The 20,005-nt window shown below is 43.2% G+C and overlaps 1 protein-coding gene across 1 annotated transcript in view; it reads right to left on the bottom strand.

Moving 5' to 3' along the window:
- Positions 1-20,005, bottom strand: part of LOC124545780 (cyclic nucleotide-gated cation channel alpha-3-like) — a gene marked incomplete at its 3' end in the record, with an annotated part of 672,390 nt that overhangs the window by 54,203 nt on the left and 598,182 nt on the right. The window contains exon 15 of the mRNA XM_047124727.1: positions 19,051-19,239. Within this exon, the coding sequence (XP_046980683.1) occupies positions 19,051-19,239 (189 nt within the window). The remainder of the gene's footprint in view (positions 1-19,050; positions 19,240-20,005) is intronic.

Below are 20,005 nucleotides of genomic sequence, written 5' to 3'. Positions count from 1 at the left end.
CTATTGCTACAGAAAAAATTAACAGAACCTTCCTGCAGTAAATTTAATATAGTTAAATTTTATACAGGGATACCTTTTTTATTTATTCAAGATAAACGTAGAAGAGTGACCTTAAAACGCACCCCCACTCTCATATTCAGCCCCCACTGGTCAAGATTTGTAGTACGTAGTTCTCGGGACTTCTTCCTGCCACTGTACAAAAATTTGGGACTGCATGAATTATTTCCCACATAAGACCTTTTTTGGTCTTCACAGACGGTCCTTATTACGCCAAGGGATTAGTCGAGCACTTATAAACTATGAAGCTGACGTTTTGTAAATTTTATCTAACAATATTGTGAATTTTAACAGCATTTTTGTATTCGTCAGGTCCTCTAACTATGAAACTACAGTGCTTGTAAGGATTAAGTCTGGCTCGAATTGCCAACGTAATTAGTTTTAGCGTAACATTTAGAAAGTCGTTTTTGTTTCATTACCTTTATGAGCACGTTTAAATGAATGATATAAGCGAAATAGCCGACAATGCTGGTGGCGTAACAGCCCAATCAGTAGAGGCCAAAAAAGATCGAATATTGGGGATAGGTCGTGTAGTCGCAAATTTTTGTACAGTGGTAAGAGGAAGTGCAACAAACAACATAGTAGAAGTCCTGAGTGGTGAGGGATGTATGTGAGGGGTGAAGGTGCGTATGAAGGTCAATTTTGTACGTTTTCATTGAATAAATCGGAAACCATGGCCTCCAGCGAAAACATATCCCGATATAAAATTTAGCTACATTAAATTTCCTACAAAAGGGTGCTGTTCGTTTTTTCTACACGGCTAATAGCATGCGCGTAGCGAATGAGAGAACATGAAAGTCGCGGGTGTAGTTTTGAAGACCAGATATAACACTGGGTGTTGCATAAAACGATATCAGTAGAGGCACTTGACTCACCCTGTATACTCTAGGCTATACGAAGGTAAGATTTTAAAAGTATATTTTGACTGGACTTTGGGTTCAAGCGCCTACCTTCAGTTGACAATATATTGATAAGTGTGCCGCACTCAGTCACCTCCATGACCAACTTATAACTTCAACTTAGCACTATCCCTTCTCCACATTAACTAAAAAGGAATAAGATGTGGTCAAATATAACTTCCAGTAGATCACGAAAACATTTAGAGATGACAAACAACAATAGATAGGACCACGTGGGACTTTAAATCTGGCTTTTTCAAAGTAACCACGCCGGTATTCCTCTGGGGTACATCAGGGAAACCACGGCAAACGTAAATCGTGACGTCTGGAAGGGGATTTGTGCTTTATCCTACTTAATGAGATTGCAGTGCCTTAAACCGCAGCACTATATCGCTCGACTAAGGAAATACGTTAACTGGATTTTTTTTCTACGTGTACTGGTGTCACAAGCAAACCCTTCTCTTAAATTGCCTACACTGCAAGGTTCAATAGAGCTCACTTCCTGGATAATGTGCGCATGGTGACTGTCAAGTTAGCAGTGCTCTCCCAGGGAGAACAAGAATGAAAGAAGATTAGAATTTAACGTCCCGTCGACAGCATGATCATTGCTATCGGAGGATAAGCTCGGATTAAGAAAGAAGATGAAAGAAACCAGCTGTCCCTCTTTCAAAGGAACCATCCTGGGATTTTCCCGGAACGATTTAGTTAAAGCACGGAAAGCCTACATCTAGATGGTCGCAACCATCGTCCTCCCGAATGCGAGTCTAGTGTGCTAATCACCGCACCAGCTAGCTCGGTCGTGCTCTTTGGGTTTGTGTCTCGTTGAACAAGAACAAAGGCCTCTGAGATTTTTCTACGAACTTATAATGTTTGTGCCAGACAGTTGCAAAGCAGTGTCGTCAGAGGACTGCACCCCAAAGACGTACATAGAAGCAGTACTTACCCCTGTTTAGGCTGTTTCAAAGCTATTTGCCTAATGTAAGCAGTTGTTTGACTTACACACACACGTATTTTGACGTAATAAACGGACTAAAGGAATCTTAACGGAAAAGATAATAAAAACATCCAGGAGACATCTTGTTAATACCGGTTAAACGGCCTCTAGACATTTATAATGGCCCGAATTCGGCGATGAACAGACTTCACCAGTTTCTTATCGTATGCTGTACCCAGCTTCAGCCACTCATTGGTGTGCAGTTTCTAAAAATGGTTCAAATGGCTCTGAGCACTATGGGACTCAACTGCTGAGGTCATTAGTCCCCTAGAACTTAGAACTAGTTAAACCTAACTAACCTAAGGACATCACACACATCCATGCCCGAGGCAGGATTCGAACCTGCGACCGTAGCGGTCTCGCGGTTCCAGACTGCAGCGCCAGAACCGCGCGGCCACTTCGGCCGGCTTGTGCAGTTTCAATCAGCGCATTTCTCCTGGCGGTACGCAACGGTAAGCAGTAGGTGCATCTTTTTTTCTTTAGAGCACAATGCAGCATAAACATCCCGGTAGATGGCACTGTCTTCGGAATGAAATTTTCAGTTTTATTCCTTATAAGTTGCCATCACACTTTCCTTGGTTCACATTCAGGTGTCGGGAACAGAAAGTTGCACCCTGCTCGGATGCAATTTCAGTGATTCTTGTTCTGTGGTGTTTTCACTGTCAGAAAAAGGTGTCTGGGAGCTGTTCAGTTTTCAGTCAATGGCAGGAGCGAACCGACTCAAGAGTTTTATGGACAAATTTTACATAACTTCACGTAAAAGTTCTAGGGATCCACAAACTTAACCAGTGACTCTAGAACTTCAGATTCTTAAAATTGTTAGAATTTTAAGTACTCGCCAGATTGAATCTAGCTTTCGCACCGTTTCAGCAGTGTAGCAAGACAACACTCATCCATGACTTTCATGAGGCAAACGAAGACAGTAGAATAAGTGAAACAGATCACTGACTCTGTGGGAGTCTTCTGAGCCAAATAATGTCATGTGAGTTTGTTCATGATTTGGGTCTTATGTGTGATGCTCTGCAATAACTTAGATCTACAACAGAGAAACATTGACTTGTACAATGCGCACAGGAGGATAATGAACGCAGTTCAATTTTCTGAAGGAAAAATTTAACATCCCGGACCATATTACTGTATATTGCTTCAAAGCATGGAGATTATGAAGTACAAAACGACTGAACACATAAATGGAAAACACAGTTCACCTGTTTTTTACAAACGTCTTAAAGAAGCTGCTGGAAAGCGTCTGCTTCAAGGAGATACCGTTGACTTGTCTAAATCGCGCGGGTTTTAGGTTCCAAATATTGATCAGAAAATACTGGGAAGCACCTGACATATGTTGAAATCGAATTTAGGAAGTTTAGTGCACAAATTTTGCTTAAATGAAAGAGAAGCAGTTTGTTGTGCGCGTGAATATCTTCGGGAAAATAAGTTCCCAGAGATACAATTTCCTCTGACGCGCGCATTGCGCATAATTGCAACATCGTCCAGCGAATGTGAAAGGGCTTGCTCTCAAATTAATTCTATAGCTACATGTAGGTCACACATGCTTGGACGGACAATTTCTGCATCGCTGTTTTTCAGGATGGTAGGATAGTCTCACTAAGTTCAAACCAAAAACATACGTAGATTCATGGCTTCTCCGAGGTCATCTTTCTGCAGTTGATAGCAAAAGGAAGAAGCGGTCTAGAAACGATGAGTGTACATGGAAGGATATGTTAAAATTGTGGAAGTCGCTGGAATAACTTCTTCTCTGTTAGTACCGGCACCATTTTTTTCCAGAGAAAAGCACCGGATCCCGAAGATCAACCAGTCTTCGAGAATGTTGATTCCAAATAGTTTCAGACACTTTCGATGAGATTAAGATCTGGTGATTTAGTGCTCGTGATTGTTCATCAGGCAGCAATGGTATGCGTGCAGCCGTATGAAAAGTGCTGTTACCATTGTGGTAAACTGGAATGTCCGCAGAACACTCGTCACGGAGCTGTAAAAGAAAGGGTAACACGTTGTCTGCCGAGAATGCCGGACTAAAAGTCCTAGTTAATGCTGTATTACTCTGAACGAGCAGGCGTAAGTCAGCCCACGGAACACGTAGGAGCACAAAACACGTACCCCGGTAGCTACAGTCCAGCATCTGTGTGGTTTGTCCCACTGAAAACATACAACCTTATTTGCCGTTGTAACAATGGCCTTTTGCGAGGTACCCGATTGGAAACGGCTATTGCAACCAATTCTGCTCGCAACGGTGGCTCGTGAACTGGTGGAGATAGACTTGCATGCAATGGCGCAGCAGTTGCTGTCGGGCTTGAAATCGATACTCATCTCCGATCCCTATGATCGAGAAATTTTTTAAAAACACTATTCTCATGCCTTGTTACTTTGTTGACAGTGGTACACCATCCCTTGTAGACACGCTCAACAGTTCGCATTGGTACATCAACAAATCGGAGACTTCTTTCACAGGGCAGTCTCAAACACGATAATTCCCTTCTGCCTTACTGTCACATCTCGACGTCGACTAGTGCGCGCGCGCACACACATACATACACCCACACGCACACACACACACACACACACACACACACACACACACAAAATGTTTCAAATGGCTCTGAGCACGATGGGAGTCTGAGGTCAGTAGTCCCCTAGAACTTAGAACTACACTCATCCATGCCCGAGGCAGGATTTGAACCTGCGACCGTAGCAGTCGCGCGGTTCCAGACTGAAGCGCCTAGAACCGCTCGGCCACCACACACACCCACACACATACACACAGACACACACACACACACACACACACACACAAATGTTTCAAATGGCTCTGAGCACTATGGGACTTAACAACTGAAGTCATCAGTCCCCTACACTTAGAACTACTTAAACCTAACTAACCTAAGGACATCATACACATCCATGCCCCTAGAACCGCTCTTCCGTTTGGTACAGCTCTCCACGGCAAACAGTGTCCTTCTTGGTGCCTAATGTTTTATCCGCCGAAACTTCGTTTCGAAGAACATACCACTCGTTTCTGTCCACATCTATATCTATATTCAGCAGTTTTCTAGAATTAACAGTATACAGCTGTCAAATACTTGAAATAAAGCATTGTAAACCACAAGCGGTACCAACAAAGATTTATTCCTCTACCGTTTTCGGTTCACAAAACCATTGTCATTGGAGGGCTGTAACTACACATTAAACACAATGTAGGATACAGACAAATGCAGAACCCCTCCCCTCCCCCCACCCTCCACCCGCTAGGGACGATGGTTTTGTGAATCAAAACCAGTAGAGGAATAAAGTTGTGTTGGTAAAGCTGGTGGTTCACAATGCATTATTTCAAGACTCCATAAGTGTGTGACTGTGGGTATTGCGTCAACACCTTTCATGCCTTTTTTTACCTCCTCCTTTCGGAAATTTTTCACCGAAAGAAAACTTCCGAATGAATTCGACTCTCTCTGATTTACAGTCGTGGCCATTTCCAAACGGGAAAAAATATGCTATCTCCTTTGAATATGCGTTCTCGTAGTTATAACGGCAGAGTTATGGACGATGCACATTTCCTACTTTGTAGCGTCTTTCAGAAAAATTTATGAGGAACTCTGTGATGATCTTAAGTTTGTTGAACGAACTCATGACGAACCGTACTGTTCTTCTCTATCCTGTCTGTTAAATGGACGAAGTATTGAGGTATATCGACTAGGAAGTCCAAAATCCTGTTAGAAAGCTGAGCCGATATCATCTCGTAGTCTCTTTGTTTGGGGGTGGTGCAGACTAACAGGGAATGCCAAGTTAAGGAGCGGTGCAATAACCTCGGCGCTGCTATCCGTTTCTTTCAGGATCTCATGAACGAAAACAACAGGCTGCGTTCCACAAGATCGTTGTTTGCTGTAACCGTATTGATTCCTACAGGTAAGGCTTCCCTCTCCAAAGAAGTTATGGCGAATATCATCCATTACATCTGTCTGAACACTCTCCTTAAAAACGAGAATGACCTGCGACTTTATCTAATCTTTAGGAATGCTTCATAGTTTCAGCCACCTACGAGAAACTGCTACTAGTAAACGGACAAGTACTTTCGCATGCATAATCTGCATTCCGAATTGCGGAATGCGTGTGAAAATCTGCTCTTAAGAATATTCCATCCGTTGACTAAATGGTTAGCACAGCCTTTTAGCTTAGACGTTTTGTTCCTAGGGCTGCTCTAGCCAACTGAAAAAATATTTTTTACTTACAGGAACCATATACACTGTTTTGGGGAGATAATTCAGCCCTGTAACAAGATCTAATATAAGAGTTTTTGTACTGGCCTCTGTTTTCATGTAGAAATGGTTTTTTTTTATGCTTGTGGCAGCCTATGTACAACGCTGATCTACAACAAGACTTCCAAAGGCAACGTGGAAAGAAATCTTCTATTCAGAAAGGAATCAAAGAAAATCAATAACATGGGAGTAACGAAACGTAAAGAATTATACCCAAGAAAACATTTCGTTTCCAATTTCCTGCTGTACTTTGCCTCGGGAACCTTCGTTCGTAGGAATCAGCAGTAGCCGGACAACATTGTGGTAACCCATTTGCCTTGAAAATGCTTCTTCAGTTTGCGACATGTCGTGTTGGAACCGTTCTCCATGTCTGTTGTTAACGGCGCCAAGTTTATCCGCGGAGAAATCTCAACGGTCATTCTCAAATGTACTTTAAGTTACATTCTACATCCCATACTGTGGTATGGTCTCAGTATCGGTTGGATAGCGAGAGTTCTCTGCACGATAGTTACCCAAAAAGTTTGTGCTGACAACTGTGAAAGACAGCAATGCTGTTTTTTCGACATCATTCAATACATCAAGGAAATTTATGGAATATTCCGTCGGTACTTCGAAGAATACAGACATATTAAAAACCAGTTTACTGTGGAACGTCTATGCTGTGTATTTCCATTTTTAACCAAGGAAATGTTAATCGGTCACTAATTCCCTAGTTTACGATGCTATAAATATTATTTTTTTTATTTTGGCTTCACTGATCCTTGGAAACCTTTTTCGCAAGTACATCAACTCATCAATCAGGAACAAAGGAAAGTTGTCCCACTGTGGAGAATTACTGCTTTCATATTAACGTCGTTGGACTCTATGAACCAGCGCAATCTTCACACAGATATTATGGCCAAGAGACTCCATAACGGTCTCGTCATCACAACAAAACACTACGTCATCTTCCACGGACAAATATTCAGAAAAAACAGCACTTCTATGACGATAAACAGTCACTTTCGTGATGGGAAGAAAAACTGTCATCGCTGAAATTCAAATGGCAAGAAACATAGTTTCATTCTGCGCAGAGTTATGAACCTAGGGTCATGAGTGCTAATTCGCTGGACGTATTTCAATTATTTTTCTACAGTAAAACATTTCATCTAAGCCACAGAATAACTGATAAGCACCGTTTCAATATTTTTTAGCAATTAAACATGTCAGCTAAGCCACAGAAAAACTGATAAACATCGTTTCAATTATTTTTCAACAGTTAAACTTTACAGCTAAGCCACAGAAGAACTGAGAAGCATCATTTACAAGAGTATCCATATGTAGGGGACAACGTAGAGGGCACACGAGAATGCGTTTCTGTCATCTATAAACCGTTCCAGTTTATTGTGTTGCACGTGCCGTTGCAAATCGATGCACGTGAATGCCGGTCGCGCGACAGACAGCCAAAAACAGATTCCATCTGCGAATTCAGCACATACGACTTCTCAAAGTCTCCATTCAAATCCTTCGTAACAAAAATGTTGTTGAGTAACGTTTTTAATTGTAAAGGTTCGGTGTTATGTTAATGTAGTTGCGAGACAATTATGATCATTCCTTGCAAAGTGTGTGTGTCGAGCAGAGATTTGCATTTTTTGTGAATCGAAGTGCTGGTTGAAGAGAACTGTCAGAGGAGAATGGACCAGAGAGACTGTCGTGTGAAATGCGTATCGAATGATCGGATGTTCTGGTAGTGGAGTACGGCGGAGCAGCCGAGGAACGTGCGGTCTGACTGTGTAGTTCGACACCTGGGGCCTGGCTGTGTTACGAGTGTCCGGTTGATGTTTGGACAGGAGAATCCTCTTTCTGTCGCGCGACCGCCATTCACGTGCATCGATTTGCAACGGCACGTGCAACACAATAAACAGGAACGGTTTATAGATGACAGAAACGCATTCTCTACGAACATAATAGCTCCAGTTTTAAAGTACGAACCATGAGCATACATGGGAGTTGATTTTAAATGGCCCCAATGAATGTTAAACGATGACTTAATGTGTTACTTTCGTAGGAAGATAATGGATATATTTTTATTTTTCTCTTGGGAGTCAAAAACTGTTTTACTTTGACGCCGGATAGGGCCAAAGCCTAGTAAGTTCCATAAATCGGGCGTTCACAGAATTAACTGCAATGGCTGCGACATTTACTATAATTCTCAAAATAAAACAGCTTTTGGTTCTCATATTACTGAAAGACATACGGTTCAGGACATTGTTCAAAGGATAGAAATATTGCATTATGCTCCAAAGGGAAGACAACTTGATTTGCTCGAAGGATTAGAGATTTATTGCAGTATGAAGAAGACCCCTGATAGGGTTTGGAACGAAAAGAAGAGTTCATGCAGAATTATTTTTTCAGTATCTAAGATGAAATGTTTGGTGTGCGTACTGTAAGACCTTCGGTGCACACACCATCAGATTATTTGACTTGTAGCTCTAGCGAAGTAGGCGAGTGTCAGCAATATGTCTCGTGGTCTTATCGTGGCGTGTTTATCTTCTGCCGTTAGGTCAGACGATAGAAATGCCACTTGCACGCTTAGAGTAGCAGATTGACGGTGACCAACTTTAAACAGAACTTGATTAATTTTCACGCACATTTATTAAAATAATAACAAGCATAAAAATAACGTAACTTTGTTCTGGATACTATTTACAATTGACAATCTGAAGTTCCTTTGGTCTTGGTACGTTAATCTTATTCTCACATATTTCTGATACTTGACAAAGTGTCTATTCATTTATCTTCATGGCTATGTACAGGAATATGATAACTTATTAGTCGCAGACTGAAACTTGACTACAGACGAATGCAGACTAATGCAGACAGGTGCAGATAAATGCAGACTAATGCAGACTGACTAATTGGAGGTCTGTACACTCGTTATAATGCCTTGCGCGTTCAGGTATCACTCCGCGAGTGTGATCAGCGAGGAGAAAAGGTTCTACGCTAGCAGCAATCTCATTGGCTGCGTTATATATTAATACGCGGATCGGCGGAAGCAGAATTTGGTCCGTCTCTATGACAGCGCCATCTCGTAGTGCGGAAACGGACGAGCGGTGCGCCTGCGCTGTTGTGCTTAGCGGGGCGCGCTCTAGTGTGAAAGTTGTGTACGCGCTGACTACGTGGAAGTATGTACACAACAAAATGTCATAGAGAATTTAGTAGCTGCTAATCCTGCGACCGCACATCTTCCGGCCTGGGCTGTGAAAACACCGCCGCCATTTGCACATTTTGTTGCCCTATCGAAATTCCTCCTGCACCAGGCGAGGTGGCGCTCCATCACCATCAGCTGTCGCTTCATCGCCACGAACATTGTCACCTTTCGTTGTAAACTCACGTAGTCTCTGCTGTTTGTAGCCTCATGACTATCTGAGTGTTCTATTTTTGTTTGTATCTACATTTCATTAATGACGATTTGGTCTCTAGTCGTTTATTGTAATCAATTCCTTGTGTTATTACGTTAGGTATAAGTGAAACATTACCTGCACGTGTAGTCGTCATTACACGTAAGATAAAATTTATTATTTACTGTCTCAGTCTTTGTAAATGCAAGCGCTCCCTCTCCAGCCGTCAGGCTGTTCGGCTAGCAGGATTTTCCTGTTATTTTACAACCTGTGCATATTTTATGAAGAAGAATATTTCATACGCCACGCAGGATCATTTATCTGTAAGCCAGAATACGGTATTTTTCTCTCGTTTCGTGATTATTGAACATTTAGCTTTATTTATAAAATTACTACGGACTTGATTTGCATGTTTACAGGTACGGAAAAGCTGACAATTTTTGGAACGTTTGTATTTGCTGTTCTCACTATAATACCAGCTATACAATTGGATATAATGAGCTTTTGATGTATTTTTCATTCATGCAACTGGGTATTTCCCTTCATTATTACTGACATCTTGCGAGATTACGGTATATTATTCGTATTTTTGGCACTACGCTGTACTTTGATGTTTTGTTTTTTTATCATTTGACTCTCACGTATGATCGATATTTTACACAGGATACGTTTCCAGTTAGCTATATAAGGCAGCTTCCCTGTCTTATAATTTTTAACTTCGTTCGCCTATTATTTTTGAAGTTTTAAAATTGTTTGGCTTTAGATATATTCTTCTAGGATTTTATTCTTCGATTATTTACAGTTACGTAGGATTTGCCTAGATGTTGCCAGTTGACGATGTAATACAGCATCCCTGCCTTGTAATTTGATCTTCATTCCATTGTTACTTTTATAATTTTGAAATTCGCTTTCTTGTAGATAAAAGCCATTTAAAATTTCTGATCTAAAATTATTTCGTCAGGTCTGCTGCTCAGCTTGCTCACGGTGATGTTTTTAAACTATGTACTGTCATGATCGTGGTATTTGCGAATGCATATCATTGCATAACTACAGCTAATGATGCTTTCCAATGCATATTCACTGCCTTTTTTATATATTTAACTATATTTTATATCGTTAGCATTAACATATTTTGGACCTGCCAAGTTTTCGCTTTTCCTATTGCAAGTGGCTATCCATTACATTTAATACAATGCTTTTATATTCTGCTTGACTGCACAAAATTTTCTTAGATCACTTTGCTATATTTGTTTAAAGATCTGAATATGGTTGTAAGAGAGCAACTGAAACTAGTTGTCATACTTTAATTGTAATACGAAAATTGTGATCCAGACGTTCAAAGATTTTACGCAAAATTTTATTTTTATTTTTATAACTCTTTATATTTTATAGTAGCTTTATATTTTTGTATTTCTAGATTTCTGCTGTGCTATAAGCGTGGTGTAATATTCAATAAAATGATTTTGAAAGTCCTAGTAGACTGCATCTGCTTGGTTGTTCTGAGCTACGGACTTCATTTTTATGGGCGATAATGTACTTCAGCATTGAACACGTGGAGGAGCTCTTAAAACGAGAGGTTATTCGACGAATGTTCATTCCCCTGACTTAAATCCCACCGGGCACTTGCGGGATGCCTTGTGGAGGCGTTTTGAAGCAGGCCCACCATTCGGCAGTTGCCAACAGCACTGGTGGAGGAATGGAAGTCGTTACCAGCCTTGTATCCAGCATGGGGGCACGTTGGAGAGCATACATTGCCATCTGTATTGATCACACAACCTGAGCTACGGCGCCTTTGAGTTAGTAGACTGTTCTGTCTGGCGCCACTGTCTCAGGTGCAGTATCGACTCACCCTCTTGCGGCCCCATTGGCAATACCTACGAGGAAGAGTTGGTATTTGTGGGTTGTATCCTTGCCGGCCGGTGTGGCCGTGCGGTTCTAAGCGCGTCAGTTTGGAACCGCGTGACCGCTACGGGCGCAGGTTCGAATCCTGCCTCGGGCATGGATGTGTGTGATGTCCTTAGGTTAGTTAGGTTTAAGTAGTTCTAAGTTCTAGGGGACTGATGACCTCTGCAGTTAAGTCCCATAGTGCTCAGAGCCATTTGAACCATTTTTTTGGTTGTATCCTTAGAAGGTGTTTGCTTGCCGATATATATATACGGGGTTTTCTGGCCCGAGAGAGGGAGGCACGAAGTTTGGGGATTGGCGCTAGCGTCGCGACAAGGGGTGGTCACGAGATCCGAGCGGCCGAAGCCACGAGCTGCGCAAGAAGGGCCTGCGTAGAGCGAGGATACAGGAGTGCTTCACCGGCGTCAGCGTCGACTACAAGCAGCAGGCCGACATCCCGTCAATTGGTCGGCAACATTCGTGTCGGACGACCGCAATGGAACTGCTTGCTGATAAAGGGAAGTAACATTCTGTAATCCTAATGGTGATTTGTGTCATTGCCTACCTGCCTCCTCATTATTTTCTGGTTTGTACCCGGCCCTCAGAGTTTTACTCAGTCGGCTCTTTGGTCGTAAATATAGGCAGTAGTATTGTACTAAGACACTAGTTGTCGTTTGAAAATTTGTCCCTCTATTATATGACCTTTCCTTTCTGGTTTGTATCCGATCGTTATTGTTCTAATTAATCAGCTCTTGGTCGTAAATACCGCCAGAACAACTGTACTAAGGCACAGGTTGCCGTTAATCAAAGAGGGACCTTGTGGTTAGATTTAGCTGTTAACTACTTCAATTCTTCGATTGTAATTGCATTTCTCAGTCATTAGTTATAATCTGAACAACCTGTTGTACTAAGCTGTTAGTTTCTGTGTTTGAAAGACCGGGTCATTATTGCTGTACTTTAACTGGATCTTGTGGTTCCGCCGAATGATTTCTCTTGCGATAAGTGTACACAATTAATGTTTTAAGACGTTTCTTCAGAGCGGTTTTAATAACTGACAATCAGTTTAACTTTGAAAATATTGACAGCCAACTGTCACCAGGGCCTTAGTCAAAACAAAATTGTCAGAAGCGACTGGTTGGGATCCAGTCGCACCTTGGTTGCCGATCGAAATTAAGAGGTTGATTGCTTTCAAGTAAGCATTATCATTGTCATATTGTTTGCTACTCTGTTTCACCTTTAAACACAGGTGCGCATCTTAACCCCAATCCATTCGACATACAGCTTTCAAATTAAAGGTTAACTCATCTGTTCTGAGTAATTGAATCAATCTTGTCATCAATGGTGCATATATAGTTTTCATGTGTTTCAGAAGGGCTTTTAATAAGATAGATTATGTCCAGCGCGATAGTAAACGCCGCTATTTCACCTGATATCGAGCGGGCTGCAGGTCCGACCGTCTTGTAATCACTGTCACGTTGTTTGCTGTTTTGAAATGCAGCATTTCAGAATTCTTTTGCGAAGATTAACGTCAAAAGATTTTTCCAAAATTGTTCATTTTTGTTAAAGAAAATTTTTATGGTTTAATGCTTCGATTATACACGTTGTGTGAAAAGGAAGTTATATTGGTGGGTCCTCCCATCCACGTTTTCCTTAGTTCCAGTAAGTACCACGTATCGCAACCTATTAAGAACCATGTCGTGCCTTCTCAAATATCCAGAAGACCATCTACCTTAGTGTAATTATTGCCTTTGAGTGAAAGTGACATTTCTGTTCGTCTCGTTGCGTATTTATGTCAGTTAACTTCCGTACTACACTGTAGCAGTTCTTTCTATGTATAGTGCAAGTTTCATAGAACAATGTTACTTGCTAGTGACACAACGTGTCAAAGTTAGTTACGGCCTTAAGTTTCGTGCTCCAGTGTACCATGCGTACCCTTTTACATGACAGTTTTAAGAGTTTGTGGTGGTACACTACTGGCCATTAAAATTGCCACACCACGAAGATGACGTGCTACAGACGCGAAATTTAAACGACAGGAAGCAGATTCTTTGATATGCAAATGATTAGCTTTTCATAGCATTCACACAAGGTTGGCGCCGGTGGTGACACCTACAACTTGCTGACATGAGGGAAGTTTCTAACCGATTTCTCATACACAAACAGCAGTTGACCGGCGTTGCCTGGCGAAACGTTGTTGTGATGCCTCGTGTAGGGAGGAGAAATGAATAACATCAAGTTTGCGACCTTCATAAAGGTCGGATTGTAGCCTGTCGCGATTACGGCATATCGTATCGCGACATTGCTGCTCGCGTTGGTCGAGATCCAATGACTGTTAGCAGCATATGGAATCGCTGGGTTCAGGAGGATAATACGGAACGCCGTGCTGGATCCCTACGGCTTCGTATCACTAGCAGTCGATATGACAGGCATTTTATCCGCATGGCTGTAACGGATCGTGCAGCCACGTCTTGATCCCTGAGTCAACAGATGGGGACAAACAATTCGACGACGTTTGCAGTAGCATGGACTATCAGCTCGGAGACCATGGCTGTGGATACCCTTGACGCTGCATCACAGACAGGAGCGCCTGCGATGGTGTACTCAACGACGAATCTGGGTGCACGAATGGCAAAACGCCATTTTTTCGGATGTATCCAGGTTCTGTTTACAGCATCATGATGGTCGCATCCGTGTTTGGCGACATCGCGGTGAACGCACATTGGAAGCGTGTATTCGTGATCGCCATACTGGCGTATCACTCGGCGTGATGATATGGGGTGCCATTGGTTACACGTCTCGGTCACCTCTTGTGCGCACTGATGGCATTCTGAACAGTGGACGTTACATTTCAGATGTGTTACGACCCGTGGCTCTACCCTTCATTCGATCCCTGCGAAATCCTACATTTCAGCAGGATAATGCACGACCGCATGTTGTAGGTCCTGTACGGGCCTTTCTGGATACAGAAAATGTTCGACTGCTGCCCTGGCCAGCACATTCTCCAGATCTCTCACCAACTGAAAACGTCTGGTCAATGGTGGCCGGACAACTGGCTCGTCACAATAAGCCAGTCACTACTCTTGATGAACTGTGGTATTGTGTTGAACCTGCATGGGCAGCTGTGCCTATAAAAGCCATCCAAGTTCTGTCTGACTAATGCCCAGGCGTATGAAAGCCGTTATTACGGCCAGAGGTGGTTGTTCTGGGTACTGATTTCTCAGGATCTGTGCAACCCAAATTGCCTGTAAATGTAATCACATGTCTGTTCTAGTATAATATACTTGTCCAATGAATAACCGTTTATCATCTGCATTTATTCTTGGTGTCGCAATTTCGATGGCCAGTAGTGTAGTTGGGAAGGGGGGGGGGGTATGTTTTGTTTAAGAAACTGTCAATCAATCTTATCAGTCCATTGAGCGGCAACCGTTACCATATGCGTTGTGTGCACCGCTTTTGTTTTAGTTGTGTGTTGACAAATCTTTTTTTCAAATGAGTGAAGGAACTAATCCTGCTCCATCACGTAGTTAGAGTATGAGGCGATCCCAATGACTATATGCCACTGCTTTTGCAAAATCACGGAACACGGGTGTAGGCTGGCAACACTCTGGTGGATTAACTTATAGTTAGTTTACTCCCGCGAGCGAATGCCACGGTAAGGTGTGAGCACTACAACCACTGCAGGGAGAGGATGAAGGTTTTGCTTGATTACAAAAAGTAGTTTCTAAGGAACTGTACTAAATACAAATGGTAGCTTAACTCGTAAAGCTTTTTAAGGATACACTTCTAAATGTGCTCTGGAAGTATCTGAGTTCTCTCTCTCTTTCTCTCTTTACAGGTAGCGTAATTTAGGACTGTCGCTGTCACAATGACGTCTATGCAGGAGAAAGCGCTATGTGTCGTGTGGTTTCAGGAAACACGGTCGCCTATTCGAGTGCAGTAACAGTTCTTTATTGCCTGTGGTCTACATTCGTATGATGTGAAGAGCATCAAAGCGTGGCGTGAAAAATTTAAAAATCCTGGCGACAAGGGAAGAAGCAGCAGACCTGGAGTGAGTGACGACATCACTGATTCCGTGCGTGCAGCATTTCAGCACAATCCGAGGAAATCGATGGGTCATATTTTTAGGGGAACAGGCATATCTCAGAGTACCGCGATGAAGATTTTCGACAAATGGCTACATTTCCATGCATACAAAGTGCAATATCTGCAAGTTTTGTAGGTAGATGATATGCTCAGAGGTGCTGAGTGTGTTAGGAACATCCTGAAAACGTCGCAGTCCAGGATTACAGTCATGAAGTCTGTTAGGGTATCGAACCTGAAACGGTAAAAACGGAATCTTCATAGAATCACTTTGTTGTCTGTCCATCTGTTAAGACCCCTTTTTATAACGCACGGAGAGGGGTATCCGAATTAAAATTGGGTCCAATACTAATATGTATGGTCCTTGGTGTAGTAACTAACTGAAGCTGCTAACTGAATGGTCGTATGTGTGAGAAATTTTGATACTCGCAAACTCACTCACCAAAAACTGAAGATCAGCTATCTATAAACAATTCAGGCAGTGTGGTATCGCAGTAAGGAGCGTGTCTAGAAACAGAGAGATCGCGGGATGGAATCTCGATTGGATCATGGATTTTTCAGCCTTCGTTTTAACCAAGGCTTCTTCTCTCAACGATGTGAGGGATCGACAGAAACAACCAGTGCTTCGGATTCCACATTAAGCAGTAGGTTCCCTTTCGCCAGGTTAGGGACACGCAAGTAGCCGAAGTAGCGTTCAGAAGAAAGACTTGGACCTGGCCACTGAGACACACGAAAATTTTCTATGTGCATAATTAGGCATGTACGGAACACCCAGACTGCAATTCCTACTCGCACTTGTCGGGTTCTTTTTCTTCTTTTCTCCAATAAAGTGACGTTTCACACTCTCGGAAACTAAACAAGCAATATGTAATTGCGGGGGTGAGGGGGGGGGGGGGGGGGGGCAGCAGTCGCGAATCCTCCCGAAACCAGGTAGGTAAGCAGGTAACAGGACCGAATCCTCCCAAACTAACACATTGTATGTTGTATTATAGACAATAATATGATTATCTCTGCCATGTTCCTTATCTCCTTCCCCTACCCCTCCCATGTTTTAAACAAAAAATATTGATTCACTTATGCACGCTTTGCACGTGACCTTGGACGAGACTTAGTAGCTGGCGCTGTGCCGGCTGGACTTTATCTCAGTAACATAAAAGATAAAACTTTTAAACATACAATACAAGTAAAAAAGTTTACATCTTCTATTGTAACTTCATATGCTTTGCTTTGCCTGTTTGGAGTATTCATATCGTTTAGAACTGCTATCTGCTTCAAGCGGGGGGATTCGGTCCCATAGTTTTTGAGACTCTTGCGGGCTTGGGAGGATTCGGTACCATTTTTCAGAAAGCAGGAAGATTCGGGGCTGCGCCCAATTGGGGCGGGGGGCAGAAAATGCACATATCATGGTACAGAAGGTAAGAGGCAACCAGAAAATGAATGTGTGCTGTGGCTTCATGCATCACAGTTGTAGAAATTTCAGCGATGGGAAGCGTTTGAGGAAGATGGCTCACCGCCGCAATGGGGTTACGTGTTCGCCAGTTATTGGATGAAACCTTTCCAGGTAGGTGGCCTAGTAGAGACGGTTCAACATCGTGGCTACGGTGTTTACCTGACATAACCTCTCTTGACCTTTTTGTGGTGTCATGTTAGAGTGTTCAGCTGATCGGCTCCTGGCCTGTAGGCTCTTAAGTCACGAATACGAGATGCTGACGCGACGGAATAGAGGAAAGTTTGGCAAAGACATGGGGAGAAATTGAGTCTCACCTAGACGTTCCACGGGCAATAAGTGAGCGAACGTTAAAAAAAAGCAAGCATTTGCAACAAAGGCACAGCTGTAGCTAGAGTGGTTCCTTAGAAACAATTTTTTGTGCCCAGGGAGAACTAAATGCTCAGGCTGTACAGTCGTGGACAAAACGAGCGAGACCCCTCGCCTTTTCGTTATGCTGAACCGCACAGGTTTAAAGTCTGCTACACAGTATAACAGGCAAGGCGACGAAGTGCTACCAACATACTATACACAGGCGTGAAATTGACGAACTATCCAAACTTTGTCAGACTGTTTTCAATCATATGTAAGACTTTATACGAGGGTTGGAACTTAAATAGTGGCAACTATTTATTCACAACCTATACAAAAGAGTTACATGTTTGCACCTGTTACTGTTCTTCAAAGTAGTTTCCAGCGTTGTGTAGAACCCGTTGCCGTTACTCGCTAATAACAGTATTTTGTTATTTCGATAAACATCCCGAATGATTGTCACATAAGCGGTGACATAAAGGTAGAAAATTCATATTTTAGAGTCTAGAAAGCACTATGCAACAGAAACTGCAGATCATTTTGCCATTTTCTTTGCGAAATCACCGGCTTATTCATGTCTGTGGTAATAATGGGGGCTATTTGCCTGGGTTGTCTGCTAGCGTAGTGAAAGGTGTTTGCTGCTGCAAGGGCGGTCTGGTTTGTTTTCGGTTTTAATCTCGATGGAGACAGATAGACTATCAGTAAAGCAATTTTAAAAAATTCTCGCGCCCCCAATACGTTTTATTGCTAAATTTATTCTGTACTGGTGCTCTGTGGATGTCCATATGAAACTCTTGTAGAATTTCTTACTTGTTACTGCCTTCCTTTTTCCGCTTCTCTCAACAATTGAATTGACTTACGTGTGGCACTGAATGATTTTTAACTGAATTTCGTTATGAATCTTCAGGCATTGCTAAATTTGCACACTTTCATGGTAGGTCAGCAACGGTAATCCACTATGACTGGTCTGAAAGTGCGCGTAATATTTTGCTAATTCGTAACGATCTGGGGTACTTTGTCTTACTAGAACAGTTGTGTTATCTCGATAAGCTGAAATTCATTTTTATTAGTACAGTTCATACTAATTAGTGTTCCTTCTTTCATTTATATCTTATATTTAAGTGTTGTGTTTAACACACTAATCAGCATTTACATAGTCTTACACATGATTGAAAACAGTCTGACGAAGTTCTGATACAAAATTGTTAAGGCTTTCGTGGCCACTTGTTGACAAACTGCCTATTGGCTTCTGTCTCGGGTTCTTCGGCCGACGCTCATCTAATGATTTTTCTGACGTTACGCCAGCAGGAGTGGCTTGTATTGTCAAAGCTTCACCCTCCATTGCCGGTGGTGAACTGGAGCCGAGCTCGCGGGCGCAGACTATATGTACCTGGCGCGCCAACGTCCGAGGGCTTCTCCGCGGTCATTTCTGATAGTTTGTCAATTTCACGCCTGTGCACAGTATGCTGGTAACACTTCGTCGCCTTGCCTGTTATGATGTGTAGGTGACTTGAAAGCTGTGCGGATCAGCATAACGAAAAGGCGAGGGGTCTTGCTCGTTTTGTCCTCGACTGTACATTGGTGGCTGGACTGAAGGGTCATAGCGTGCTGGCAACATTCTGTTTGCTGCGCCGTCTACTGGAGCGTGCAGTGCAGGCAGGGTGCGGCGCGGGACACGCGGCTACTGACTGACCTGTGGCCCCTGCGGCTCTTGCGCAGCGCGTTCTTGAGCCCCTTGACGTCGGAGCGCAGGCGGTCCACGATGCGCTTGCCGGCGCTGTCGTCGCCCGCCTCGCCGCCGCCGTGCTCGCCGTGCCGGCCGTGGCCGCTGCCGTGGCCAGCCGCAGTCTTGGGCTTGTTCATGTTGCGCGCCTCCATCAACCTGCCGACATCCGTCACACACCCGTAAAGCGCAGCCGCAGGCGGCGCGTCACATCTCCTTATCACCACGCAGCAGTCTTACACAGGAGTAGTTTCCACTAAACTAAGAAGAAGGGCGGAAATTAGGGACCCGCTGGTACTGAGGTCATTACAACTGGAGCAAAAGTCAGTGCTGTGGGAAAGAATCTGATACAGGCTCACCGAAGAAAACATCGCGGCACCCATCTAAAGCTGTTTAGTGGAACCTCCCAACCGGAAGACGCTATCAGATGCTCATACGACGAGCTACAGCTCGGAGGCGGAAAATACGGGGTGTTTCAAGTACGGTACAAGTGTTATCTGCGGAAATCAGAACCCCAGATGCAGACCCCGATCGCTACCCATCTCTCGGATCACATTAGCCGAGTGGTCTGGCGAATTTCTGCTGCTGCTTTCATTTGCTTTAGTAGGAGTCTGTGCGCATTTCTGAGAGATTAATCCACCAACACACGAGTCACAACGCCTAAATGAATTAACAATTTCCTGTGATTTCAATCCTACCAGCAACCACCCGACTGAAACTTCCTGGCAGATTAAAACTGTGTGCTGGACCGAGACTCGAACTCGGGACATTTGCCTTTCGCGGGAAAGTGCTGTACCAAACGAGCTACCCAAACACGACTCACGCCCCGTCCTGACAGCCTTACTTCTGCCAGTACCTCGCCTCCTACCATCCAAACTTTACAGAAGCTCTCCTGAGAACCTTGCAGAATTAGCACTCCTGAAAG

The sequence above is a fragment of the Schistocerca americana genome, chromosome 8, assembly GCF_021461395.2.
Source record: "Schistocerca americana isolate TAMUIC-IGC-003095 chromosome 8, iqSchAmer2.1, whole genome shotgun sequence".
Lineage (NCBI taxonomy): Eukaryota > Metazoa > Arthropoda > Insecta > Orthoptera > Acrididae > Schistocerca > Schistocerca americana.
This window is presented reverse-complemented; position numbering and strand designations above follow the sequence as displayed.